The 23179-nt window shown below is 64.8% G+C and overlaps 1 protein-coding gene across 5 annotated transcripts in view; it reads left to right on the top strand.

The window, feature by feature from the left end:
- The first annotated feature begins 6334 nt into the window (after positions 1 to 6334).
- The window catches only part of DNAH17 (dynein axonemal heavy chain 17), an 88733-nt gene continuing 71888 nt past the window's right edge, over positions 6335 to 23179 (top strand). For 4 of the 5 annotated variants that reach the window (XM_089771948.1, XM_075904152.2, XM_075904149.2 and 1 more), the window contains exons 1-15: positions 6335 to 6426; positions 7178 to 7553; positions 11989 to 12182; positions 12413 to 12605; positions 12687 to 12786; positions 12869 to 12954; positions 13113 to 13238; positions 13825 to 13980; positions 14081 to 14167; positions 17677 to 17844; positions 18075 to 18191; positions 20336 to 20601; positions 20743 to 20938; positions 21134 to 21280; positions 21784 to 21892. In XM_089771948.1, coding sequence (XP_089628074.1) covers positions 7218 to 7553; positions 11989 to 12182; positions 12413 to 12605; positions 12687 to 12786; positions 12869 to 12954; positions 13113 to 13238; positions 13825 to 13980; positions 14081 to 14167; positions 17677 to 17844; positions 18075 to 18191; positions 20336 to 20601; positions 20743 to 20938; positions 21134 to 21280; positions 21784 to 21892 — 2281 coding nt within the window. In that variant the 5' untranslated portion in view covers positions 6335 to 6426; positions 7178 to 7217. Of the gene's footprint in view, positions 6427 to 6875; positions 7554 to 11988; positions 12183 to 12412; positions 12606 to 12686; positions 12787 to 12868; positions 12955 to 13112; positions 13239 to 13824; positions 13981 to 14080; positions 14168 to 17676; positions 17845 to 18074; positions 18192 to 20335; positions 20602 to 20742; positions 20939 to 21133; positions 21281 to 21783; positions 21893 to 23179 lie in introns of those variants that run through there. The other variant, XM_089771947.1, reaches the window with a different exon arrangement.

Here is a 23179-nt window from a genome sequence, read left to right as displayed (position 1 = left end):
CTCTCCCTGCCCCAGTGCTGGGGGGGCACCTGTCTCCCTGCGGGGCGTCCTGCCGCCTCCTCGCCTGCCGGAGCCTCTCCCTGCCCCAGTGCTGGGGGGGCACCCGTCTCCCCGCGGGGCGTCCTGCCGCCTCCTCGCCCGGCGGAGCCTCTCCCTGCCCCAGTGCTCTTGGGGGGGGCACCTGTCTCCCCGCGGGGCGTCCTGCCGCCTCCTCGCCTGGCGGAGCCTCTCCCTGCCCCAGTGCTGGGGGGGCACCCGTCTCCCCGCGGGGCGTCCTGCCGCCTCCTCGCCCGGCGGAGCCTCTCCCTGCCCCAGTGCTCTTGGGGGGGCACCTGTCTCCCTGCGGGGCGTCCTGCCGCCTCCTCGCCCGGCGGAGCCTCTCCCTGCCCCAGTGCTCTTGGGGGGGGGGCACCTGTCTCCCTGCGGGGCGTCCTGCCGCCTCCTCGCCCAGCGGAGCCTCTCCCTGCCCCAGTGCTGGGGGGGCACCTGTCTCCCCGCGGGGCGTCCTGCCGCCTCCTCGCCCGGCGGAGCCTCTCCCTGCCCCAGTGCTGGGGGGGCACCTGTCTCCCTGCGGGGCGTCCTGCCGCCTCCTCGCCCAGCGGAGCCTCTCCCTGCCCCAGTGCTGGGGGGGCACCTGTCTCCCCGCGGGGCGTCCTGCCGCCTCCTCGCCCGGCGGAGCCTCTCCCTGCCCCAGTGCTGGGGGGGGACAGCTCTGGCCGCCCTCTCCAGTCCCAGGCTGCCAGCTGAGGGCCAGCCGGGCTTCTCCGGCACACGGCCGCCCCTCCTTGCTGGGCTGGTCCCGCGCTGCGTCCAAGTGTTTCGAGGGGCACAACGGCGCGTCCCACCCGCTCCGTGCCGGGGGCGTTCCCTGCCAGCCACCGACCCCGGTGCCCCTTCCCCCGGACTGACTGGGCCCCGCCGGCCTGGGCCCGTGAGCCTGCATGGCTGTGGGGGGAGCCAGGGGTCAGTCTGAGGATGGAGCCTAAAGGCCCAGAGCCAGGACCCGCTTCCCCGGGAAGGGGGGAGTCACCGGCTGTTCGGGTCTGGGAGGGAGGCAGGGCCCTGCAGCCAGCACCAAGGCGGTGCAGCAGGGAGAAGGGCTGGGGCTTTGCCAGCCCCCGGAGAGCCTGTGGCCACGTGGGAAATGCTGGAGTCCCCCATCTGTGCCCTGCCCCGGGCGGGCTCCTCTCCCGGGCCTGGCTGCCAGCCGGGCCCATTCCCCTCCCCCTGGCTCTTACCTGGCCCAGGGATCCTGCTCTTGGCCTGGCACCCGGCCTGTGGGCGCTGGCCCCACAGGTGGCTGGACGCGGCACATCCCCAGGGCCACTCTGCGCCTGCTGAGACCCCCAGCCCGGCTCGGGGAAGGGGCGAGTGACTTCGGGGAGTTCGCCTCCCCCTCCCCCAGGGCAATGGCTTAGCCTGGGTTACCCTTCAGGGCCAAGGCCCTGCCTCCGGCTTGGGTAGGGAAACCGAGTCCCACAGCCAGGGCGACCGCTGCAAAGGGAAACCAGTGATGCCCTTGCTCCACGTGGGAGCTGTGAAGGGAGAGCAGGAGCCATCAGGCCTGACCCCACGATTGCCCCATGGACTCCCGTGGCCGTGGCTGCAGTGTCTTCAGCCTGCCCTGGGGGGGATCGACCGGGGGCTCCCTGCCCTTCCAGCTAGTGGGGCTCTTGGCAGTGCAAGTAAAGTCCTTAGTGCCCAGCGCCCCCCAAGTCCTCGCCCCCAGCACCTGCCCTGCCAAGCCGGCCTGCCTGTGCTGCCAGCTGGGGAGAGCTGCCGGTCTCCAGGAACATCCCCTTGGCTCCCCCGGCCTCGCTGGGGCCTGCCAGGGGCTCAGGCCTGGAGCAGGATGGGGAGCGACTCGGCCGCAGGGCGCACCCGCCTTCCCGGTGCTGGAGGCAGCTGGGGCAGAGAAACGAGAGCTGGGCCCGGCGCGCCTGGTGCTGATCCCCCGGGTGCCCGTGCTCGCCAGGTCTCAGCACAGCTGCCTCGTGGGGCGCCGGGGTCGGAGGGGGCATCCCCCAGACCGGGGAGCGCTGGCCTGGGGCTTGCAGCCACATCCCTGCGGGGGAAGGTACCAGAGGCCTGTGCTGGCCCGGTCGGCACATCTGAGGCATCACGTGGGCCGGGAGGGGCTTGGCGCTGGGGGCAGAGTCCTCGGGCTCGGGGGCTCTTGGAGCCCCAGCGCGGCCTGATTGCCCCTTGCAAACCTCCATGTGCCGTGACAGGCTTCCGAGCCGGAGCAAACCTTGGCGGGGGGGCGGCTCCCGCTCTGCCCGCCGGCCCAGCTGGCATCTCTGGGAGCAGGCAATGGGCGCCCCCCCAGAGCCCTGTGGTCCCCCTTCACGGTTCCCGGATTTCACCACTCGGCAGGGGGCTGGGGCCCAGCCAATGGCCCGTCGGCACCGACATGCGCAGCCCCTCGGGGAGAAGGGCACCGCAGGGCCGGGCCAGCCGTGGGCAAAGCCTGCGGTACCTGCGGGGCGACCCGCTGGAGGGTCTGTGGCCGTGCAGCGGGCCAAGCACCAGCCCGTTTCACCAGCAGAGGAAAGTGTCCCGGCCGTGCGGGGTGCCAGGCTCTGGTGACACAGGCTGAGCTGTGCCCTGGCCCCACGGCCCTCGTGCCGGCTGGCCAGGACGTGCACGCCCGGCACCGACACGCGGCAGCACCAAAGCCCGGCTCGGCAGGCGTTACGTGAAAGCTGCAGCCACACAGGCCAGTAACAGCCCTGGGACCTACGCGGGGCTGGGGCGAGAGGCCTTACAGAGGGGGATCATTGCAAGGCAGAGCTCTGGGGGTCAGACAGGCACCAGGACCTGGGGCCAAGCAGCCCTGGCAGGCTGTGGGGCAGCCCGCATGGGGCAGGGCCTTGGCTCCACATAGGTCCCCAGATGCCCCAGTGTTATAGGGCCAGTCCCGATGTTCAGGGCTTTGTCCGATGCAGGCTCTGACGACCCCTGCCCCCATGCCCACCCCTTGTCCTGATTTTCAGGTGCTGTCTGGTCGCCCGATCTCCCCGTCTCAGGCAATGCTCCCTCGAATGCGGAACACATTTTGCTCTGTGCGCCGAGGGCTGTGTCAATGTGCACCACCCCTAGATGCACAAGCCCAGCTGCGGGCGGGTTGCTAACCGGCTGGGTGGCGTTGGACTCTCCCCTGCGCGAGCGCCCGGCTTGCAGGGCGCACTGGTCTCAGGCCGGCGCTGCTGAGCCGAGGGTGGCTCTGCTCGCCCTGGGGTGGGTTTCACACCGTGGGGCTCAGCTGCCCCAGGCCAAGGCACCCGGTCATTCCAGAGGCGCTCTCCAGCCACTAGGGGTCAGTGCGCCCTAAGGCCCCACCAGGGGCTGCAGCTTCCCGGGAGGCAGGCAGGGCAGCCGGGCCGGGGTTCACTGGGCCCTAGCTCTGTCCTTGCACACATGAACCCGGGGGCAGCTTAGCCCCACGAGCCCCCCAGCCTGGATGGAAGGTGCTGGGCCGGCGGGGAGCGTTAGCGCTGCCCGTGGTCCTGGTGGCACCAACCCTCCGCCCCAAACCAAGGGAGCTGCCTGCATCCTCCCTCCCCCTCCCTGGGGGCTGCCCGCTGCCCCGCGTAAGTCGGAGGAAGCGGCGCCCCGCAGCCGTGACCTGAGCCCGTTGGCGTTCCCACCCCCAGCGTGGCCAGGCAGGGGCGCCCCACGGCCGTGGCCTGAGCCCGTCGGCGTTCCCACCCCCAGCGTGGCCAGGCAGGGGCGCCCCACGGCCGTGGCCTGAGCCCGTCGGCGTTCCCACCCCCAGCGTGGCCAGGCAGGGGCGCCCCACGGCCGTGGCCTGAGCCCGTCGGCGTTCCCACCCCCAGCGTGGCCAGGCAGGGCCGCCCCACGGCCGTGGCCTGAGCCCGTCGGCGTTCCCACCCCCAGCGTGGCCAGGCAGGGCCGCCCCACGGCCGTGGCCTGAGCCCGTCGGCGTTCCCACCCCCAGCGTGGCCAGGCAGGGGCGCCCCAGGGCCGTGGCCTGAGCCCGTCGGCGTTCCCACCCCCAGCGTGGCCAGGCAGGGGCGCCCCACGGCCGTGGCCTGAGCCCGTCGGCGTTCCCACCCCCAGCGTGGCCAGGCAGGGGCGCCCCACGGCCGTGGCCTGAGCCCGTCGGCGTTCCCACCCCCAGCGTGGCCAGGCAGGGCCGCCCCACGGCCGTGGCCTGAGCCCGTCGGCGTTCCCACCCCCAGCGTGGCCAGGCAGGGGCGCCCCACGGCCGTGGCCTGAGCCCGTCGGCGTTCCCACCCCCAGCGTGGCCAGGCAGGGCCGCCCCACGGCCGTGGCCTGAGCCCGTCGGCGTTCCCACCCCCAGCGTGGCCAGGCAGGGGCTCCCCACGGCCGTGGCCTGAGCCCGTCGGCGTTCCCACCCCCAGCGTGGCCAGGCAGGGGCGCCCCAGGGCCGTGGCCTGAGCCCGTCGGCGTTCCCACCCCCAGCGTGGCCAGGCAGGGGCGCCCCAGGGCCGTGGCCTGAGCCCGTCGGCGTTCCCACCCCCAGCGTGGCCAGGCAGGGGCGCCCCACGGCCGTGGCCTGAGCCCGTCGGCGTTCCCACCCCCAGCGTGGCCAGGCAGGGGTGCCCCAGGGCCGTGGCCTGAGCCCGTCGGCGTTCCCACCCCCAGCGTGGCCAGGCAGGGGCGCCCCAGGGCCGTGGCCTGAGCCCGTCGGCGTTCCCACCCCCAGCGTGGCCAGGCAGGGGCGCCCCAGGGCCGTGGCCTGAGCCCGTCGGCGTTCCCACCCCCAGCGTGGCCAGGCAGGGGCGCCCCACGGCCGTGGCCTGAGCCCGTCGGCGTTCCCACCCCCAGCGTGGCCAGGCAGGGGCGCCCCAGGGCCGTGGCCTGAGCCCGTCGGCGTTCCCACCCCCAGCGTGGCCAGGCAGGGGCGCCCCACGGCCGTGGCCTGAGCCCGTCGGCGTTCCCACCCCCAGCGTGGCCAGGCAGGGGCGCCCCACGGCCGTGGCCTGAGCCCGTCGGCGTTCCCACCCCCAGCGTGGCCAGGCAGGGGCGCCCCAGGGCCGTGGCCTGAGCCCGTCGGCGTTCCCACCCCCAGCGTGGCCAGGCAGGGGCGCCCCACAGCCGTGGCATGACGCCAGAGCAAGCAGCACTTAGGAAGCAGCAGGGATTTTGCGGAGGGGGATGGGCAGCGTGTGGCTCCGCTCTGGCAGGGGCATTAGGCTGGGCCCTGGGCTGGCCTCAGAGCCGGGGGGGTGGGGGGGGGGCTGTGTGGCTGCAGCGTCTGTGCAGGCTCACGGCCAAGGCGCGCTGGGGGGGTAACTCATGGCAGAGGCAGTAAGAGCCCTGGGAGGTCGCCCCGGCGCGTGCCAGGCCACATCCCCTGTCTCTTAGCCGGGCCCGTGGGCAGGGAGACTGGCCCCCCCTCCAGCTCCCCACGGCACCTCTGGGCCACGCTCACAGGCTGGGGGGGTCATGCCCCTCTCCGTCAAAGGGCGACGCGCGTGGCCAATGCCTGGCGTGGCCATGCTCCCTGCAGGCCAGTGTGTGGGCAGCCGCTCAGGGGAGATTCAGGTGCCACCCAGCCGGATAGCAGAGCGCCCCCGCTGGGCTTGTGTGCCTCCTGGTGGTGCACAGTCCCAGGTGTCGGCGCACGTCCGGTTTATTCTGCACGTGGCTGGAGAGGATTGGAGGCAGCATTGGCCAGGCGGGTAATTCTCGGTGCAGACGTGCGGTTCGCCCAAGGGCACTGCAGGTGGAGAAACGGGTGCCCGAGGTTCCCGAGGGTTTCAGTGTCCGGGCAGGAGGCTGCTCTGGCGTCACCGAGTCCCCGGCGAGGGGGTCCCAGAACGGCCCCTCGTGAGGCTTGTTTCTTCCTAATGTGGAAGGCAAGGGCAGAGCCAGGCGCCTGGCCCCACCCCGGCGGCCACGTGCTCTGGGCCAGCTCGCTGGGTGCCTGGGAAGGGCAGGGCTGGGGGGAGAGCTGGGTCCATCCCCCGGCCAAAGGCCTCTGGCCCTCGGGCACTGACAGGGTTTGCAGGCCGGACGGGCCATCCCCTTTGCTCAGTTCACTGGTCACACAGCACCCCTCACTGGCCAAGCAGGGTCCCCTGGCAGGGGGCCGGCCCAGCCCAACCCAGCCGGTTTCTGGCCCCGGGGCGTCCCAGGGGACTCGCTGCTGCTGGCCCCACATGGCCGCCAGCTCCCAGCCCCGCCTGCAGCATGGTGGGCTCAGGTGAACCGGTTCCCAGCCAGGCTGAGGCTCACTGGGTCCCCACGGTGAAGGGGGGTGGCGTGTCCAGGGGACGGAGCCTGCAGGCAGCTCGTGTTGCTGCCAGGCCCCCGGGGGGGGAAGGTTCCGGCGGGTGGGGCGGTTGGAGCTGGCGCCTGGGGGTTCCGGGGCAGTTGGGGCTGGGGGCTGTGGGGAGGTGGGGGCCTCGCCGCACGGCTCAGCGCATCCGCTCGGTGATTTGGGGGTGCTGGGGGGCCCGGGGCTGGGGAACGGGGTTCGATGAAGGCGTGGGGGGGGGTCAGGGCATTGCTGGGGGGGGCGGGGCTGGGGGTTGTGAGCTGCGCGGTGAGGGGGGAGCCCAGCCTGGACGACGTTTGTCTCTGTCTAGCTCTGGGCGTGCACCATGCGCTCCCCGGGGAGGGGCTGTGGGGCAGGGGGGCCGTGGGGCTCGACAGAGCGGGGGGGAGAAATATGGACCGGAGGTGGTGCAGCCGATGGGCAGAATCCAGGCCCGGGACAGGGGCCATACGGGCTGCCAGGCCGTCCCAGGGCTGAGGGAGGGGGACGGGGAGGAATATGGGGCCGGGGGCTCAGAGAGAAGACGGGGAGGTGGAAGCTACGCTGCGGGTTGCCCTTCCCCCGCCTTTCCCGGGGAAGGTGAGGTACCCGCCGCCTCTCCTGGGGGGGGGGGGTCAGTCTTCCTGCCTCCCGCCCCCTGCAGTGATAGAAATCTCCCCCCAAGACCCCAGCGCGAGGGAGGTGAACGCGGACCAGGCCGCTGGGAAAGCCGGCACCGAACGCTCCCTCGCGGGCGGCCTCTCCCTTTGGGCCCTCGGGGTGGGGGGCCCGGGCTCCAGAAGGACTGAGCCCCCCCACGTCCGCCTGTTGCAGTGGAGTGGGGGGTGCCAGATGGGGGGTCCCCAGCCCCGGGCAGGTGGGGCTCGTTAGTCACTAATTAGCAAAGGCCTTTCTCTCTCCGTGCAGGACGCAGGCCTAGGAGCAAACCCGCCTTGCCCTTGGCGCGATGGCGGACAAGCGAGTGGAGTTCCTGGAGAACTACTCCACGCTCTCCCTCCGCTTCAAGCCGGACAAGTGGGCCAAGTTCGTGGGCAGCGAGGAGACCAGCGCCATGCTCACCGAGTTCTTCGAGAAGCAGGACTTGCTGGCGCTGGTCCTGAGCCTCGCCCCCGCCGGGCAGCTGGTGCCCTGCCTCGACTTCCCGCCAGCGCTCAAGAGCAAAGGGGTTTACTTCGTCAAGCAGAAGAAGGAAAACATCACCAAGGAGAACTTCCGGAGCCGGCTCCTGGTGGGCGACATCAGCCCCTTCCCCGTGGACCAGCTCATCGCCGTGGTGGAGGAGGTGGGTGCCCCGTCCCGTGGGAACGCGGCTGGCCACGTGGGGGCGAGGGAGCAGCGCACGGCGGCCTCCCAGAGCGCGGCAGGGCCACGCCGGCAGCCGGAGGCCCGGGCAGACCCTGGCTCTGCAGCTGCCGGGGTGCTTTGCCCTGATCCCTGCTCTGTGCGCCCTCCCCTCTCCACGGGCACCTCCCGCCTCTCCGGAGGCATCGTGAGCTCGCGCCCGGCCCCCGCCCCGGGTCACCGCTTCCTCCCAGATCCTGCGCCCCGCCCCCCCCGGTCACCGCTTCCTCCCAGATCCTGCGCCCCGCCCCCCCCGGTCACCGCTTCCTCCCAGATCCTGCGCCCCGCCCCCCCCCCCCGGTCACCGCTTCCTCCCGGACTCTGCGCCCCGCCCCCCCCCCCCCCGGTCACCGCTTCCTCCCGGACCCTGCGCCCCGCCCCCCCCGGTCACCGCTTCCTCCCGGATCCTGCGCCCCGCCCCCCTCCGGTCACCACTTCCTCCCGGACCCTGCGCCCCGCCCCCACCCCGGGTCACCGCTTCCTCCTGGACCCTGCCCCCCAGTCCCTTGCCCCGAGCTCCCTTCTGCACCCAGCCTCCTACCCCGACCCCGCTCCCCCTCCCCCTCCACAGCTGAGTGGGGCCTTGCATGACTTCCCAGGATCTTGCAGTGGACCCACATAAAAACTAACCCCTCCCCCGCGGTGTACGTGGCGCTAGCCGAGTGGTGCACGTGGGGTGGGCTGCCTGGGCCGTCATCCCTCCCCACCCTCACTGCACAACCCTGGAACATGTTTCTAAGGATTTCTTACTTCCCGTGTCCCCAAGGCCCCCCGTGGCACCGATCGTGAGAGGAGCGTGGGGCACACGGGCGCCAGCTCAGCAGTTCTGCTGTGCAGGGAAACAACCTGTTTCTCTGAACCATGGTGCGTGTGTCACCCCCCCTTAGCTAACTGGGAGCTGTGAGCCACGAGGCCTCCTGCCGCCTGTGGGCGCCTGTGTGACCGACAGCCTGGCTGGGAGAGGGGCCAACAACCCCCCTGCTTGGTTTTACCGCCCAGTCCCGATTTCAGGGACCCCTCGGACCTGCCTCCGTCGTCTCTCCCGATGAAGCCGTTCCACGTCCCTACCATTTCGGGGGCCCTCTTCTGAACCCTGTCCCGTGCCGAGGGGTCTGTCTGCAGAGGGGGCGCCCACGTGGGCAGGCGGGAGTCGCGCTGTGGGCGTCCGCGGCGTGACGGACGGGCGATCGGCCCTCACGTCTTAGCTGCCCCTTCCCTACTGGGCCGTCCCGCTATTCATTGCTTCTCGGCTGCGGCGGGTTGCGTTTCCAGACAGTGCCCCGCGGTGCCTGGTCTCTCGCAGGAGTCAGAGCCCGGCGCTGGGACGATGTTTCCCGTGGGCGTTGCTGAGCATTTCACAGCATCGAATTTCATCTGCCGCTTGGTGCCCCGCTCTCGCGGGTTTGCACGACCCTTTGGAAGCTCTTCGCAGTCTGCTCGGGACTTAACGAGTTTGTATCTTCTGCGAATGATGCCACCTTGCTGTTTGCTCCTTTCTCCAGCCCATGTGTGCGTGTGTGGGCCAGAACGCGCTCCGCTCTGACCCCTGCAGGACCCCCTAGGTACCTGTGACGGACCGGGCCGGCTCTGGGCACAGCTGAGGGCGTCCGCTCAGGGCGAATTGCTCAAATCCGGGGCTCCTTACAGCCCCCAGACTGGTGACCTCTCCAAACAGGCCACACACCAGTCCCACAGAGCGCTCCAGCAGCCTGCCTGAAGCCTCCCGAGCAAAACCCCTCCGACACCCCAGCAATATCCGTGCCCCAGATGGCCCCGGGCCTCATACACAGGTGGGGGGGTCCTAGCACCCAATCCCACCTACCCCGAACAAGTCCTGTCCGGTTCCAAGAAACCAGCCACAGATCCCTGGACCTTACCCACAAATCACGCTGGGCCAATCCTTTAGCATCCAACATCTAAAGGTTTATTACTACAAAAAAGAAAAGCCTGAGAGTGAGGTTGCTAAAGTATCCTACGTTACGTGCATGATGCAGGCTCTAGCAGAGATGTTACAGCTGCTGGTTTAAAAGTCTTTGGTGAACATCCTAGGTCAGGATGGGTTCACAGGTCTTCCCAGCTCGTCGATCCCTGCACCGCTGCCTCTGGGATGAAGGGCTGAGCTGAGCACCAAGGTGGAGTTGGCCACATGGCCTATTTATACCCCCCTGGCTTCTTCCAAGCTGGAGGGAGTCATGTGGCCAGTGGCCAGGGGTGTCTTTGGCCTCCAGAGGCCCATTGTTCCCTGGAGCTTTGCTCATTAGCATGGCCATGGGCAAACATTCCTGGTCCATTGCTCAACCACATACAGAGAAACTTCCAGTCTCCACACAGCGTCCATATGCATAACTGCACACACAGGCATTATAGCGATGTATGAAGAGCAGATACAGAACCAGCAGAAAGTGAGCTTTTGTTTGACACCTCACATGGCCCCCTTTGTACCGACTTTTGGGCCAAACACCCCCCCCCATGGGTGCAGCAGTGATATGGCTGCTCCCCTCACAATCCAGTAATGAAAACCCACCATGTAGACCTAGCCTCAGTTTCCCATCTTGTGCCCAGCTATCAGTCCCGCAGACAGGCGCAGACACACCAGGCTGAGCTCACAGCCAAGCGGCAGGAAAGTGAGGACAGGGACCACAGAAGGCGGATCCCAAGCGGTTCTTGCCAGGTGAAATGCTGCTAAGCTGAGTTTTCTCTACCCTGTTTCTGTGGCTGGTGACAGCAGGGGCCCTTCGGGGACAGCCTGGTGTGACACCAGGTCCATGCACTGTAGGTGGACTGTGAGGTGGTGACTCCAGGCTGTACCGCTAATGGCGGCTGCTCTTCAGTCTTCCATCCGCCTTCCAGTACAGCTACAGCGAAACCCTATTGCTACAGCCCCCTCCGACTGGCGCGTTCCCCAACGCTGCCCTTGCGGTTTCGGGGCCTGGCCTCTGGCGGTTAGGAACAAGGGCCTGATCTGACTCGGCAGGCGGCTCCCTGCCTCCTTCCACCAGTTCTCTTCCGCCGGCGAGCCGCAGCCACGCCCGCTAAGCGCGCCCGCTGGATGGCAGGGATCACAGGCGGGGTGCACGTCCTGCTGGCTCCCCTGTGCAGACGGCGACCCCCCAATCGGGTCCCCCGGGGTGACGCCTGCACCCGCGGCGGTTTCTGCGTTGCTAGGCTGCACTTCGGCACGTGCCTGTTCCCCGGCCGCGTGGCCGCCTGTAGGTGCCTGGAACCGCAGGGGTGACTATGACCAGAAACTTGCCCGGGGCCAGTGGGCCTGGGCTGCTGCAGTCTGGGGGCCCACGGGGCTTTCTTTGTGTATGGCAGATGGGGGCAGAAGGGGCAGGGCTGGGGCCTCTCCCCCGCCCGCGAATGACGCCTCAGTCTGGGACAGCTCCTCACATGGGCCCCTGCAAGGGCGGCTCAGGGCTGGGACGCTCCCACCGGGCTCAGAATTCATCGGCCTCGAGGGCTCCCTTAGCACCTCGCCGGCAGGGCCCCGCTGGCGGCTCCCGGGGCACTTACAGCCCTGCTCTCCCTCCAGCCTTGGCCGCCGCTTTTCAATTCTTCCGGATTGACCCTCCGCTTGCCAGCCCGGGCTGCTTCCGGCTTTCCTCCCCAGGGCTCCGCTTCCCCTGCCTGTTTGCCGCGCGCTGCTCCTTGCACCGGGGCGAGCCGCCGAGCCCCGTTTGGCGCTCTGACTGCGGCTGGAATCGGGGCTCATTGGCCGGAGCCTGCAGCAGGGTCTTGGGACGGGTCCGTGTGGCTTGCAGGGATTTCACTTTCGTCACCGAGGCTTTTCATTTCTGTTTAACCAAGTGACTCATTGGCGTGTGTCTCCCCTTTCCGAAACTCAGCGCCGCGGTGCTGGGCTGCTGCGGGCTTTTCCCACCCCAGGAAGATTCTGGTCACTGTTCCCCGGTGGGTCGCTTCCTGGGCACGACCCCCCTGTGTCGGGTTAGAGCTGGAATCGCCTCATCTTGTGGCTTCCAGGACCGGCTGCTCCAGTTCTGCTTTAATGCTGCACCCTGTCCGGAGGTGAGGTGCCCCCAGTCAGCACGGGCAGAGGAACCCCCTTCTGACTGTCTGTTAAACGCTTGGAACCTCCACTCCCCCCAGCCTGTTCCCCGTCCGTGTGGCTGCCTGTAGGTGCCTGGAACCGCAGGGGTGACTATGACCAGAAACTTGCCCGCTGCCTTTCATGGTCGCTGGCGCCGGCCTGGCCGGGGCGGAATCTATCCCTGGTGCTGTGTTCTTCCTGGAGCTCTCGGCGGCAGTTTGGCTCCCTGGAGATTTTTGCCTCCTATGACCCCGCGCACAGGCATCCCTCCGTGCCCCCGGCAGCCCCCCCGCGGCGACGGAGCTAAGGGCGGGCTCTCTTCTAGGTGGTTTACGCCCTGTTCATGAGCAGCGAGAACACGAGCGGGTGGCCCCAGGTGGTGTCTGACGATGTTGTGAAACAAGCCCAGAGGCTGAAAAACGAAATGTTTGTGATGGGAGGGAAGATCAAAGGGAAGACGCTGCTGCCCCTGCCTGAGCACCTGGAGACCCTGGGCAGCTCCACCGACCTCCTGGACAGGTGAGTGCTCCAGCAGGTTCCAGGAGAGGGGACCGGCTCTGTGCCCACCCCGGGCAGCGGGGAAGCGCGTGCTGCACCGTTCAGAGGGCAGGCGGCAGGGCTCTGGAGACCCCGGCTCTCCGGGAGGGTGGGCGGCTCTGGAGAAGGGGCCCCTGGGGGCATGGCTAGGGCTGAGCTAGGGGACTCGGAGGGGTGGGAGCCGTCTCACCGGGGCACTGTGTTCCTTGCAGGCTCCCGGCGGCAGTGGACAGCTCCCTCCTGCACTCCATCGAGACGATCATCATCGACTGGTCCCACCAGATCCGGGACGTGCTGAGCAAAGAGTCTGCCCAGCCCCTGCTGGACGGCCTGAACCCGCTGCCGAAGGCGGAGTTTGAGTTCTGGAGCGCCCGGCTGGTCAACCTGCAGTGCATCGACGAGCAGGTACCGCTCCTGGCCGCGCGGGGCCGCGGCTCCCCTGCCGCCGGCGCTCGGGCTGACGTCTCGATGCCTTTTCACACCCAGCTGCTTGCGCCCAAAGTCAGCAAGATCGCAGAGATCCTGAAGAAGGCGAAGAGCTGCTACTGGCCGGCGCTGAGGAACGTGTTCAAGGACGTCCGGGCAGGTACGAGCCCCCGCCGGGCCCACGGGGAGGGGCCCATTCCGCCTGCTGACCTCACCTGCCCTGGAGTTTCTCTTTGCTGCAGGGGTGAAGGAGGCCAACGACATCAACCTTTACCTGCAGCCGCTGAAGGTCCTGCTGGAGGAGATGGAGCAAACGGAATACCCGCAGGCGAGTGAGCGGGGCCCGGGCCGGGGCTCAGCGAGCCGCGCTGCCAACGCCGGCTCCAGACGCTTCCCTGCGTGGCCGGCGGGGCGGGGCGGGGCCCCCTCCCACAGGCAGCACCCGGTGGGGCTTGTCCGTGGACTGACGGTGCCGTTTCTCCACAGCTGCCTCCCTACATTGACAGCGTCATGTACACGGTCTGCTTGATCTGGGCCAACTCGGAGCATTACAACACGCCCTCCCGGGTCATCGTCATCCTGCAGGAGATCTGCAACCTCCTCATTGAAATGGTACCGGCCTGGGAGGGGCAGGCGCCCTGGGCTGCTGCCCTCTGCCCCGGGGGTCGTGGGCCGTCCCACCAGAAGCAGCCGACCTGCCGCCAGCCTGGGCGGGGCCGGAGGGGAGGAGCGGGAAGTCCTGCTGCTGGGTGACCGTTTGGGGAGGCAGAGTCTGTCCTGTGCAAGAGGACCAGGCCCCAGACTCCCTGTTGCTCAGCAGGCCACGGGGGCTGGGCGGGCGTACAGCCCCCAGGGAGCCGAGGCCTCTGTGCCAGCCCCACGGCAGAAGCCCCCCAGTGCCGGCAGCGTTCTGGCAAGGGCCAGGTGAAGAACGGAGGTGGGGGGCGAGCCAGGACAGTCCTCCTGCCTCCCTGGCCGTTCCCTGGGGCTGCCGGCTCGGGGCGAGCAAAGTCTGCTGGGGAGGCTGCCCCTGAGTGGGGAGGTGCTTGGCCCTGGGCCGAGCCGGGCTCCCCAGGGGCAGGGCAGCGATCGCTGGCTGGGCGGCGCGGGAGCAAAGCGGGGGCCCGCAGGAGCGTGTGGCCTCGGAGCTGGAGCTGGGTTTCAGGGCCGGGCCTGTCGCTGCCTTTCTCTTGCTCAGACTCGGAACTTCCTGAGCCCGGAGGAGGTGCTGAAGGGCCTGCAGGGCGAGATCGAGGAGATCTTGGGCGGGATCAAGCTGGGCCCAGCGGTTATCGAGCGGCTGTACCAGGCCTACCACAGGTGCTGCGCGGAGCTGATGCCCACGTTCTTTAAGGCAGGTCGCTGTGCCGGGCGTGGGGGCCGGCTGGGGAGGCGTGTGGAGAACGTGCCCCGCCCCCCCCGCCCCGCGCCGACGGCCCTTTCTCTGCTTCCAGGACAAGGAGGCGAGGCTCTGGGAGTTCCCGTCCTCTCTCGTCTTCACCCGAATGAACTCCTTCCTGCACCGAGTGAAGACTATCGAGGTGCCTATGAACCCCTGTGTACTTGTCTGTGTGCGCCGGGTTTCCGCCAGACCGCCCGCAGGTACACAGCCTGCCCTCCAGTGCTCCCGTCCGGGCCAGCAGGCACAGGGCTGGAGGAAGGGTGCAGTCAGCTACCCCAGCAGGGCCTACACCCATACGCCTCTGTCTCCATGGCAGCCGTCGGTGCGAGTGGGGAACGGTGTGATGGACCGGACCGGGTCTGGGTGCCGCTGAGGGCGTCCGCTCAGGGCAAATTGCTCAAAACAAGGGCTCTTTACAGCCCCAGGCCGGAGACCTTCCCGAACAGGCCACAAACCGAGCAAAACCCCTCGCACCTCAGCTTGCCCTGTGCCCCAGTCAGCCCCGTGCCTAACACACAGGTGAGGGGTTAGAGAACCCATCTCACCTACCCCCAACGGGTTCTCCCGGTCCCAAGAAACCAGCCACAGGTCCCAACCGATTTACACTCTGGATCTTCCCCACAAGATCACTCTGAGCCAGTCCTTTGGAATCTACCAGCGAAAGGTTTATTCCTAAAAGAAAGACAAGAACGAGAGTGAGGTTGTTAAGGGGAATACGTGACATGCACCGACTCTCCCAGTTCTCCATGCAGGCTCCCAGCAGAGATGTTACAAAGCGCTAGTGTAAAAGTCTCGGGTTACATCCTACGGCAGGTTCTTTCTAGCTTGCTGTTCCCTGCAAGGCTGCATCTGGGCTCAGGAGCAGAACTGAAGACCAAAAGGAGGGTGCCACGTGGCACTTACACACCTCCCGTGGCATCCTCCTGGCCAGAGCAGGTCACGTGGCAGCTGTGGGTATCCAGATTCCCAGACGCATCCCTGTGTGTTGGCAGCTGGAGATCCATTGTCCCTGAGCCTGGCTACTTAGCACAGTCACTGGCTGCGCATCCTTTGGCCACTGCTCTGTCAGACAGGGAACCTTCCAGCAGAAGCACAGAGCACATGTTCACAGCTCCACACACAGCTGTCACACCCGTACGTGGCTAGCACACACAGAATCAGTAAAACACGAGCTTTTATGTGACACCTCACATGGCCCCCTTTGTACAGCCTTTGGGGCAACCCCCCTTGGGTGCAGCAGTGACCTGTCTGATCCCCCTAAAGTCCAGTAACGTGACAAACAGGGTGCAGTTTCTCGGTGAATGCTGGCAGCGTCCCCTAGGTGCCAGGCTTCCAGAGCGGCCCCTCCTGCAGCCCAGCGGCCTCCGAAGCGCACGCCTCCACCCCTGTGGTAGCCCCCAGCGTTCCCAGTCAGCTGAGCGCTTGGGCGGCCGCCCAGGAGAGGGTCAGGTGCCGCCAGCATGTGTTTGTCGGGGTGCACACCCGCACATGCCTCAGCACACACAACAAAATGTATTCTGTGCATGAATGGTGGGGTGCTTAAAAGAAGCAGGGGGATAAGGCAACGCCACATTTCTTGAACATCCATAGATCAATCAATACTTCTCATATGCATATGACACATCACACTCACACACACACACACACACTCACACACACACACTCACTCACACTCACACTCACGCACACTCGCACACTCACACACACACTCACACACACTCGCACATGCACACTCTGTCTTGTGGTTACCAAAAGTTGCTCCCCCTAACTGCACTGGCCAGGTGAGTTAGATGGGGGAGGGGTGGAGCCGGGCGTCTGCCGATCCGGATCGATACTCCCATGTTGACAAGACGAAAACCCGGGGTCCCTCTGCAAGACGCCTCCTATTTACCCCTCTCATGCAGCCAATTAGTCAGCACCTGGCCTTTCTTAATGCTGCTTCAGAGGGAGTTCTTCCAAGGGCAGGCGCTTGCTGCTGGACTCCCGAGGCGCCTGTCTGTCCAGTCTCTTAATGAGCTCACTTTGCAGGGATTGTCTTAGCTCTGGCTCCCAGACCTTCTCCACCCTGGCAACTGCTGCTGGAGGTGTTCCCCTTTCATTCTCCATTCACAGCTCATTCATTTCAACAGGACCATCAAGGAAAGGGGAGAGCTCAAAAGACAGTTTTTCTTGCAAGATGGATATATCTTAATACAAAGTTCTAGGGGAAATGTTCCAGATTCTATAAGACACCTAGCAAAGACAGATGGAAAAGGAGAAGCTCTTAATACAAAATAGACTGTTACAGGGATTTCTCCACAATGGGAACAATGAGCGGGGCCGTTGGTATCTACCCTCCTTTCCCAGCTGAACCCGGACCAAGGGAACCTCTCCAGGAGCATCTGTTGAGACCCTGGGCTGGGCTGACTCCCTGGGGTTTCTAGCGCTGGGTTTAGCCAAAGCCACTCACCAGCAGCGGAGCACAGACAGGTCTTGACACCGTCCCCCCTGGCTGCATCTCCGCTCCGCTCCTCCCCCCACGCCTCTTTCCTGCCCCTCCAGAGCCCCGCTCACGAGGGGACGCAGACGCCCCTCGGCCCCAGGAAGAGGGAGTTCCCTCCCATGGCTCCCTTGTCCCTGAGAGCGGGAGGGTGGGGGCCTCAAACCAGTCACTGCCTTTATCCGCCGACTGAGACCTCGGACAGTCGCCCTGGCCCTAAACAAAGGGTTGGCTCCCGGCTGTTGGCGTGACGGGTGTCTATTTCCCTCATCCCCCGGGTGATTCCCAAGGCTTCCTGTAGGTCCCCGCCATTATGAGGGTGTTTGCCTTGGAGTAGGGCCGGGGCCCGGTGGCCAGTCTGCCTCGCCTTCCCCACGCTCTCCACTGGAGCACGAGGGGCAGGTGCAGGCCGAAAGACACAGCTAGGCAGAATCTGCTGGTCTCAGGCGCATAGAGCGCAGGTGTCCCACCCTGGGACCAGAGAGGCGCAGCTTGGAGGGCTGCAGTCAGACACCTCCTCGCCTGGCCCGGCGTCACTAGGCGCCCAAGCCTATGTGTAAGTAGGGCACTTGGCCCGCCAGGCTAGCGATGTGTTTACATCCCTCGCTGAACCCGGCCTTGCTGCCTTCCGTCTGCCAAGGGACCACAGTGCCTTGAAATCCACCGCTGGGCAACCCCAAGTGTAACGCAGAAATTGGATTATGCAGGGAGGGAGGGAGGGAGGTACGGAGGTGTGCAGGGGTGTGTGTGTGTAGGTAGGTGTGCAGGGGTGCGTGTGTGTAGGTAGGTGTGCAGGGGTGTGTGTGTGTAGGTAGGTGTGCAGGTGTGTGTGTGTGTGTGCGCGTGTGTAGGTAGGTGTGCAGGGGTGTGTGTGTGTAGATAGGTGTGCAGGGGTGTGTGTGTGTAGGTAGGTGTGCAGGGGTGTGTGTGTGCAGGGGTGTGTGTGTGTGTAGGTAGGTGTGCAGGTGTGTGTGTGTAGGTAGGTGTGCAGGTGTGTGTGTGTAGGTAGGTGTGCAGGGGTGTGCGTGTGTATTTAGCACCTGCCAGTTTTCCCTTGCTCACCAAGTCCCATGGCTTTTGTGTCCGGCCCCGTCCGCCAGCGCCCCGGCATGCAGGCAGCGCCGGCGGAGATGGCGACTCACGGCGCGGTGGCTGTGTCTGTTCCCTAGGAGCTGTACGTAACAGCGATTGAATTTCTGAAGCTGGAGAAGATTGAGCTGGGTGGCGTGAGAGGCAGCATCCTGGGGAGCTTGGTGTTTCAGATTTACGAGGAGGTCTCGGAGCTCATTAAGGTTTTTGCTGACTGCAAATACGACCCCTTAGACCCCGCCGACGAGGTGAGTCAACGCCAGCGCGAGGACTGCGCACTTGCTAGGTGCGTAAGTGACTTGCTGAGAATCTGCGTAGGGTAGTAGTCGCCACGGCAACAAGCGTACGTCCCTCAGCAAAGAACACGCTGGCCGTAGCACCGGTTCGCTTTAATGAGCGGACTTTGCGGCTGCGTCTCGCTAAGGTGCCGGCGCCTGGCTTAATCCTGGCGTTGGCCTCTCCATCTTTTTATTGACAGGAATTTGATGAAGATTTTGCAGAGTTCCAGACCAAAATTCAGGATTTGGATAGAAGATTGGCAACCATTTTTTGTCAAGGCTTTAATGACTGTAACAGCATTGAATCTGCTGTCAAGGTATCAATGAGCATGTGTGGCTGGTGCCTCTTCTAGCAAGAGGGTTAGCACGTGCCCCGATGAGCGTGAATTTGCGTGTGGCCTGACACCAGCGCGCTGTGCCCTCGCTGCAGTTTAAGCCCATTGCTTCTTGTCCTATCCTCAGAGGCCAAGATGAACAAGTTTTCTCCCTCCTCCTTATGACACCCATTTAGATACCTGAAAACTGCTACCATGTCCTGTGACGTAGTGGGGGTACCTGGCTGGTTTCTATGCTGCTGGCTCTGGGGTAACCCCACTGGCTGCAGTTGGTACCACGACCCAGCAAAACAGGATGGGTCATTATGCAAAGGGTGTCTCAGCCTGTCTGACCAGCCACCCCCCCATGGAGAGGAACAAAGGAAGGTGGATGCTGCCTGGGCTGGGGGGCAGGGCTGGAGGAGAGTTTGTTAGTTTCTGTCTGGGAGCATGGAGGAAGCAGCCTCAGCAACAGGCTGGGGGGTTTAGAAGCCGAGACCCCTGCCCCATATCAAGGGGGGCTGAGGCATCCTAGGCCTGCCCTGTAACCTGATGACATCTGTGCTGTATCCTGGAGAAGCAATAAACTCCCTCTGTTCTACTGGCTGGGGGAGTCTGTTCGTACCATTTTGGGGGTGCAGGAGATGGGGGACCCCAACGCGCTGTCACACACCCTTTTAAATATCTGAAAACTGCTACCATGTCCCCCTTGCAATCTTTTCTTTTCTAAACTAAACAAACCCAGTTCTTTCAGCCTTCCCTCATAGGTCATGTTCTCTAGACCTTTCATCATTCTTGTCGCTCTTCTCCGTACCCTTTCCAATTTCTCCACATCTTTCCTGAAGTGCGGTGCCCAGAACAGGACACAATACTCCAACTGAGACCAACCAGCACAGAGTAGAGCTTCTCGTGTCTTGCTCACAACACTCCTGTTAATGCCTCCCAGAATCATGTTTGCTTCTTTTGCAACAGCATCTCACTGCTGACTCATATTCAGCTTGTGGTCCACTATAACCCCTAGATCCCTTTCTGCCGTACTCCTTCCCAGACCGTCGCTTCCCATTCTGTACGTATGAAACTGATTGTTCCTTCCTAAGTGGAGCACTTTGCATTTGTCTTTATTAAACTTCATCCGGTTTCCCTCAGACCATTTCTCCAATTTGTCCAGGTCATTTTGAATTATGACCTTATCCTCCAGATTAGTAGCAACCCAGCCCAGCTTGGTGTCATCTGCAAATTTAATAAGCGTGCTTTCTATGCCGCTATCTAAATGGTTGATGAAGATATTGACTAGAGCTTAGAGGAGCCTCATTCTCTAGGGTTGAGGGCAGGTCGAAGGGACGCTGCGGGGAAGGGGGTGTCACAGAGAGCTGGGAGCTATGCCCTCATGCAAGGGTTCACACAGAGCGCTGGGAGAGCTCTCTTCCCATGCTGGTGCTGTGGTCACTCTTGCACTGGTAGACTTGGTCTTAGAGTGTAAATATTGGAGCTGCTCAAAACATTTTCCAGCAGAAAATGCAGTTGGGTCAAAATCATTGTTTTTGCAGGAACTTGTCAATTTTGCCGAAATGTTCGACAGGAAAAAGCCTCTTTGAATTCTCACTGGTTTCATTTCATGTCAGCAATGCGGAAGTGGTTTTGACATCATTTCAAGCAATTTACTTGAGACTTTTCTATGATATGAAAATGTTGACTCTGTACTCCATGTCTGAATTATATGCATGTTGCATTTCACATTTTCATATCCTCGGCAAGTCTAAACGCAGGGACTTGACATTCAAACAAATGGTTTGGGGGTTTTAAATAACAGGGGTTGACATTTTTGTTATGTGGAAGAATTTCCAATGTTCAGCTTTTTATTCCAATTTAGAACTGGTTTTAAGTGGGCATTTGGTTTCCGGCCCCAGTATCTGTCCAGACGCCTGCACTTGGAACGACACTGAAGTGAACTGGTTGGGGGGGTCGTGGGCGTGCAGAGGTGACTGAGTGTTTGGAAAGCGGACGAAAGGCCTTAGACGCAGTGAGACTGGCTTTAGCAGAACTGACCTTGTGCCTTTTGGAGGAATCAGGAGGCAGCGTGCTACGTGCTAGGCCGCGGCAACAGCCCCTCGCTGTGCACCCAGCTCACTAACGGCTTTGTTCCTTAGCAAATCCACATGTTTGGCTCGCTCCTGGACCGACCGCTGATAAAGGCGGAAGTGGCCCCTCACTACTCCACCCTGCTGGAGATGTTTTCTGTGGAGCTGGACAACGCAAAGACCATGTACGATGCCCAGATCGCCGGCATAAAGTCTGGCGGTGTGCCGCCCATCAGCAAAAACATGCCTCCCGTCGCCGGGCAGCTGAAGTGGGCTCTGGAGCTGCAGGAAAGGCTGGAGAGGCCGATGAAGGAGCTGCAGACCATCGATCACCCGTAAGTCCGGCTGCAGGCTGTAGCCGTGTGTGCAGTAGGGAGCCGTGGGCGGGAGAGAACACGGCTCCGCCCTCTAGCCCAGCAGGCCTGGCCGGCTCGCTGCTTCTCAGTGCAGCTGGCTCTTCTTTGCGCTGATTGCAGGGTTATGGTCAGTGCTGAAGCCAAGCTGGTGTCCGAGAAGTACCAGGAGATGATTCGCTTGCTGCAGGGCTACCGAGAGAAGACCTACGAGGGGTGGATAAGCCGAGTGGACGCCGACTGCCAGTTTAACCTCCAGCAGCCGCTCATCCTGCGCGATCCAAACACCTCTCTCATCAGCGTGAACTTCAGCAAGGAGGTGGGTGGCCAGGAGACTGCAGGTGGAGAGCAGCCTGGGCCTGCAGCAGACGCGGCTCTGTCCCGCCCAGGCAAGGCCCATCCAGCGGCCCTGCTGCATGTGCACCCTGGCGCCCCAGGAGGACTCGTCTCTGGTTCTCTCGGGAGCTTTCCTGCGGGCGGGGCGAGGTGACGCTCTGCTCTGCTTGTTTCCCAGCTAGTTGCTGTTCTACGCGAAGTCAAGTATTTGAGCTTTCAGAAGCAGAAAGACATCCCAGAAAGCGCCGGGAGCCTCTTTTCTCAGAACGAAACTTTCCGCAAGTTTCTGGACAACCTGGATCTCATTGTCGGTTGGTACAATAAGGCGAGTGTGAAAAGGGGGCGGCTCGGGGTCCGGCGCGTTGAGTCAGGTTTGCACAACGCTGGGTAACACTAGAAGGGAGCGGGCCAGCTCTTCTCCAGTGGGCTGCAAAGGTCCAGCCGGCTTGCCAGGTGTGCCTAGCACTACTCCCTCGGGGCGCCGCGCATCCCCGCACTGTCTGAGCACACGCTACCAGCTGGGACCGCGTCCATGTCGCCAGCGCTGCTCCACCCCTCCAGCTGGGGCCTCCCTCTCTCTGAGCCAGCTCGCGAGGCAGGGGCTCCGAAAGACCGTCTCTAGCAGCCGCTCCCCCGCGACTCCCTTGGAAAACTTCCAAACCAGCGACGGGTCCGGCAGCACCGTGGAGCCTAAGCACACGTGCCGATGGAGTCCCGAGCTGCCGTGGGCACAGCCCGCCTGTGTGGACGGGGGGCGTGCTGCTCCGCTGCCCCTCTGAGGCTGAAGGGTCGCTTGGGCCCTACGCCAACGAGGCTTTTGTTTTCTAGATCAAGACGACCATCCTGTACGTAGAGCTGCCCCTGGTCAAGCAGGAGCTGGAGGAGAACGACGTCAAGCTGCAGAAAGCCGAAACCACCCTGTTTTGGAGCAACGAAGGTACAAAGTCAGTCTCCTCCCCCACCGCTTTCCAGCCGGCAGAGCCCTTCAGAGCGCTGCCTGGGAGGGGGCCCAGCCACGCTGCGCTAGCGCCAGGCGCTGCTCCCCGTGGTCGTCTGGGCCACGAGCGGGGGCACGTCCTCAGCTCTGAGACGGGCTTGGCTGTCGCTGGCGTGGGGGCTCTTGGCGCTACTGGGTCGTCTAGAGCCCTCACTGAGAGTGGGCCGAGTGCTTCTGTCTGTCCCCAGGCTGAACCGCACACTGCTGCCGGCCCTGGGCTCCGCAGTGGCCGGGGGGCTGTTCCCAGGGTACAGTGAAGGCTGGGGGGCTGGGCCCAGGGCGCAACGGCGGCTCCATGGCCGGGGGGCCGTTCCCATGGTACAATGGTGGCTCAGTGGCTGGGGGGGACTGTTCCTAGGGCGCGGCGGCTCAGTGGCTGGAGGGCTGGGCCCAGGCTGCAGCAGTGGCTCAGGGGCCATTCCCAGGACATGAAGGTGGCTCGGTGGCTGGGTGGCCGGCCCGGGGTGCGGTGGCTGGTGGCTCGGTGGCTGGCCCGGGGTGCGGTGGCTGGTGGTTCGGTGGCTGGCCCGGGGTGCGGTGGCTGGTGGCTCGGTGGCTGGGTGGCCGGCCCGGGGTGCGGTGGCTGGTGGCTCGGTGGCTGGGTGGCCGGCCCGGGGTGCGGTGGCTGGTGGCTGGGTGGCCGGCCCGGGTGCGGTGGCTGGTGGCTCGGTGGCTGGGTGGCCGGCCCGGGGTGCGGTGGCTCGGTGACTCGGTGGTTCGGTGGCTGGGTGGCCGGCCCGGGGTGCTGTGGCTCGGTGGCTCAGTGGCTGGGTGGCCGGCCTGGGGTGCGGTGGCTCGGTGGCTCGGTGGCTGGGTGGCTGGCCCGGGGTGCGGTGGCTCGGTGGCTGGGTGGCCGGCCCGGGGTGTGGTGGCTCGGTGGCGGGCCGGTCGTGCTTTTCTCTGTTAATTTGCAGATGTCATTTTTGAAGCATTTACCCTCATTCCTCCAAAGCGAGTCCTTTCCCAGGGCCCCCTTCCACGGGCCTGTGCCCTGGGTGGCGGCTGCCATCGTGGGGCACCTGCCACTGGCCACTCCTCCCTCATTGCTGACACTAAGCTCTTAGGAGTCCCAGCTTACCCCTCGAACCCACCCGCTTCTGGCTGCGGACCAATGGGGTGTTCTCCCTCTGGCTATCGGACAGGACTAGTGCTGGGGGCTGGTCTGCACATCAGAAGGCTGAAGTAGGACACGCAGCTCCAGCCACGTAACTCACGTTCCTGGAGGAG

The sequence above is a fragment of the Pelodiscus sinensis genome, chromosome 20, assembly GCF_052426305.1.
Source record: "Pelodiscus sinensis isolate ZL-2025 chromosome 20, ASM5242630v1, whole genome shotgun sequence".
Classification (NCBI taxonomy): Eukaryota; Metazoa; Chordata; order Testudines; family Trionychidae; genus Pelodiscus; species Pelodiscus sinensis.
Note: the sequence above shows the minus strand (reverse complement) of the source record. Positions and strands in the feature narration are given on the sequence as shown.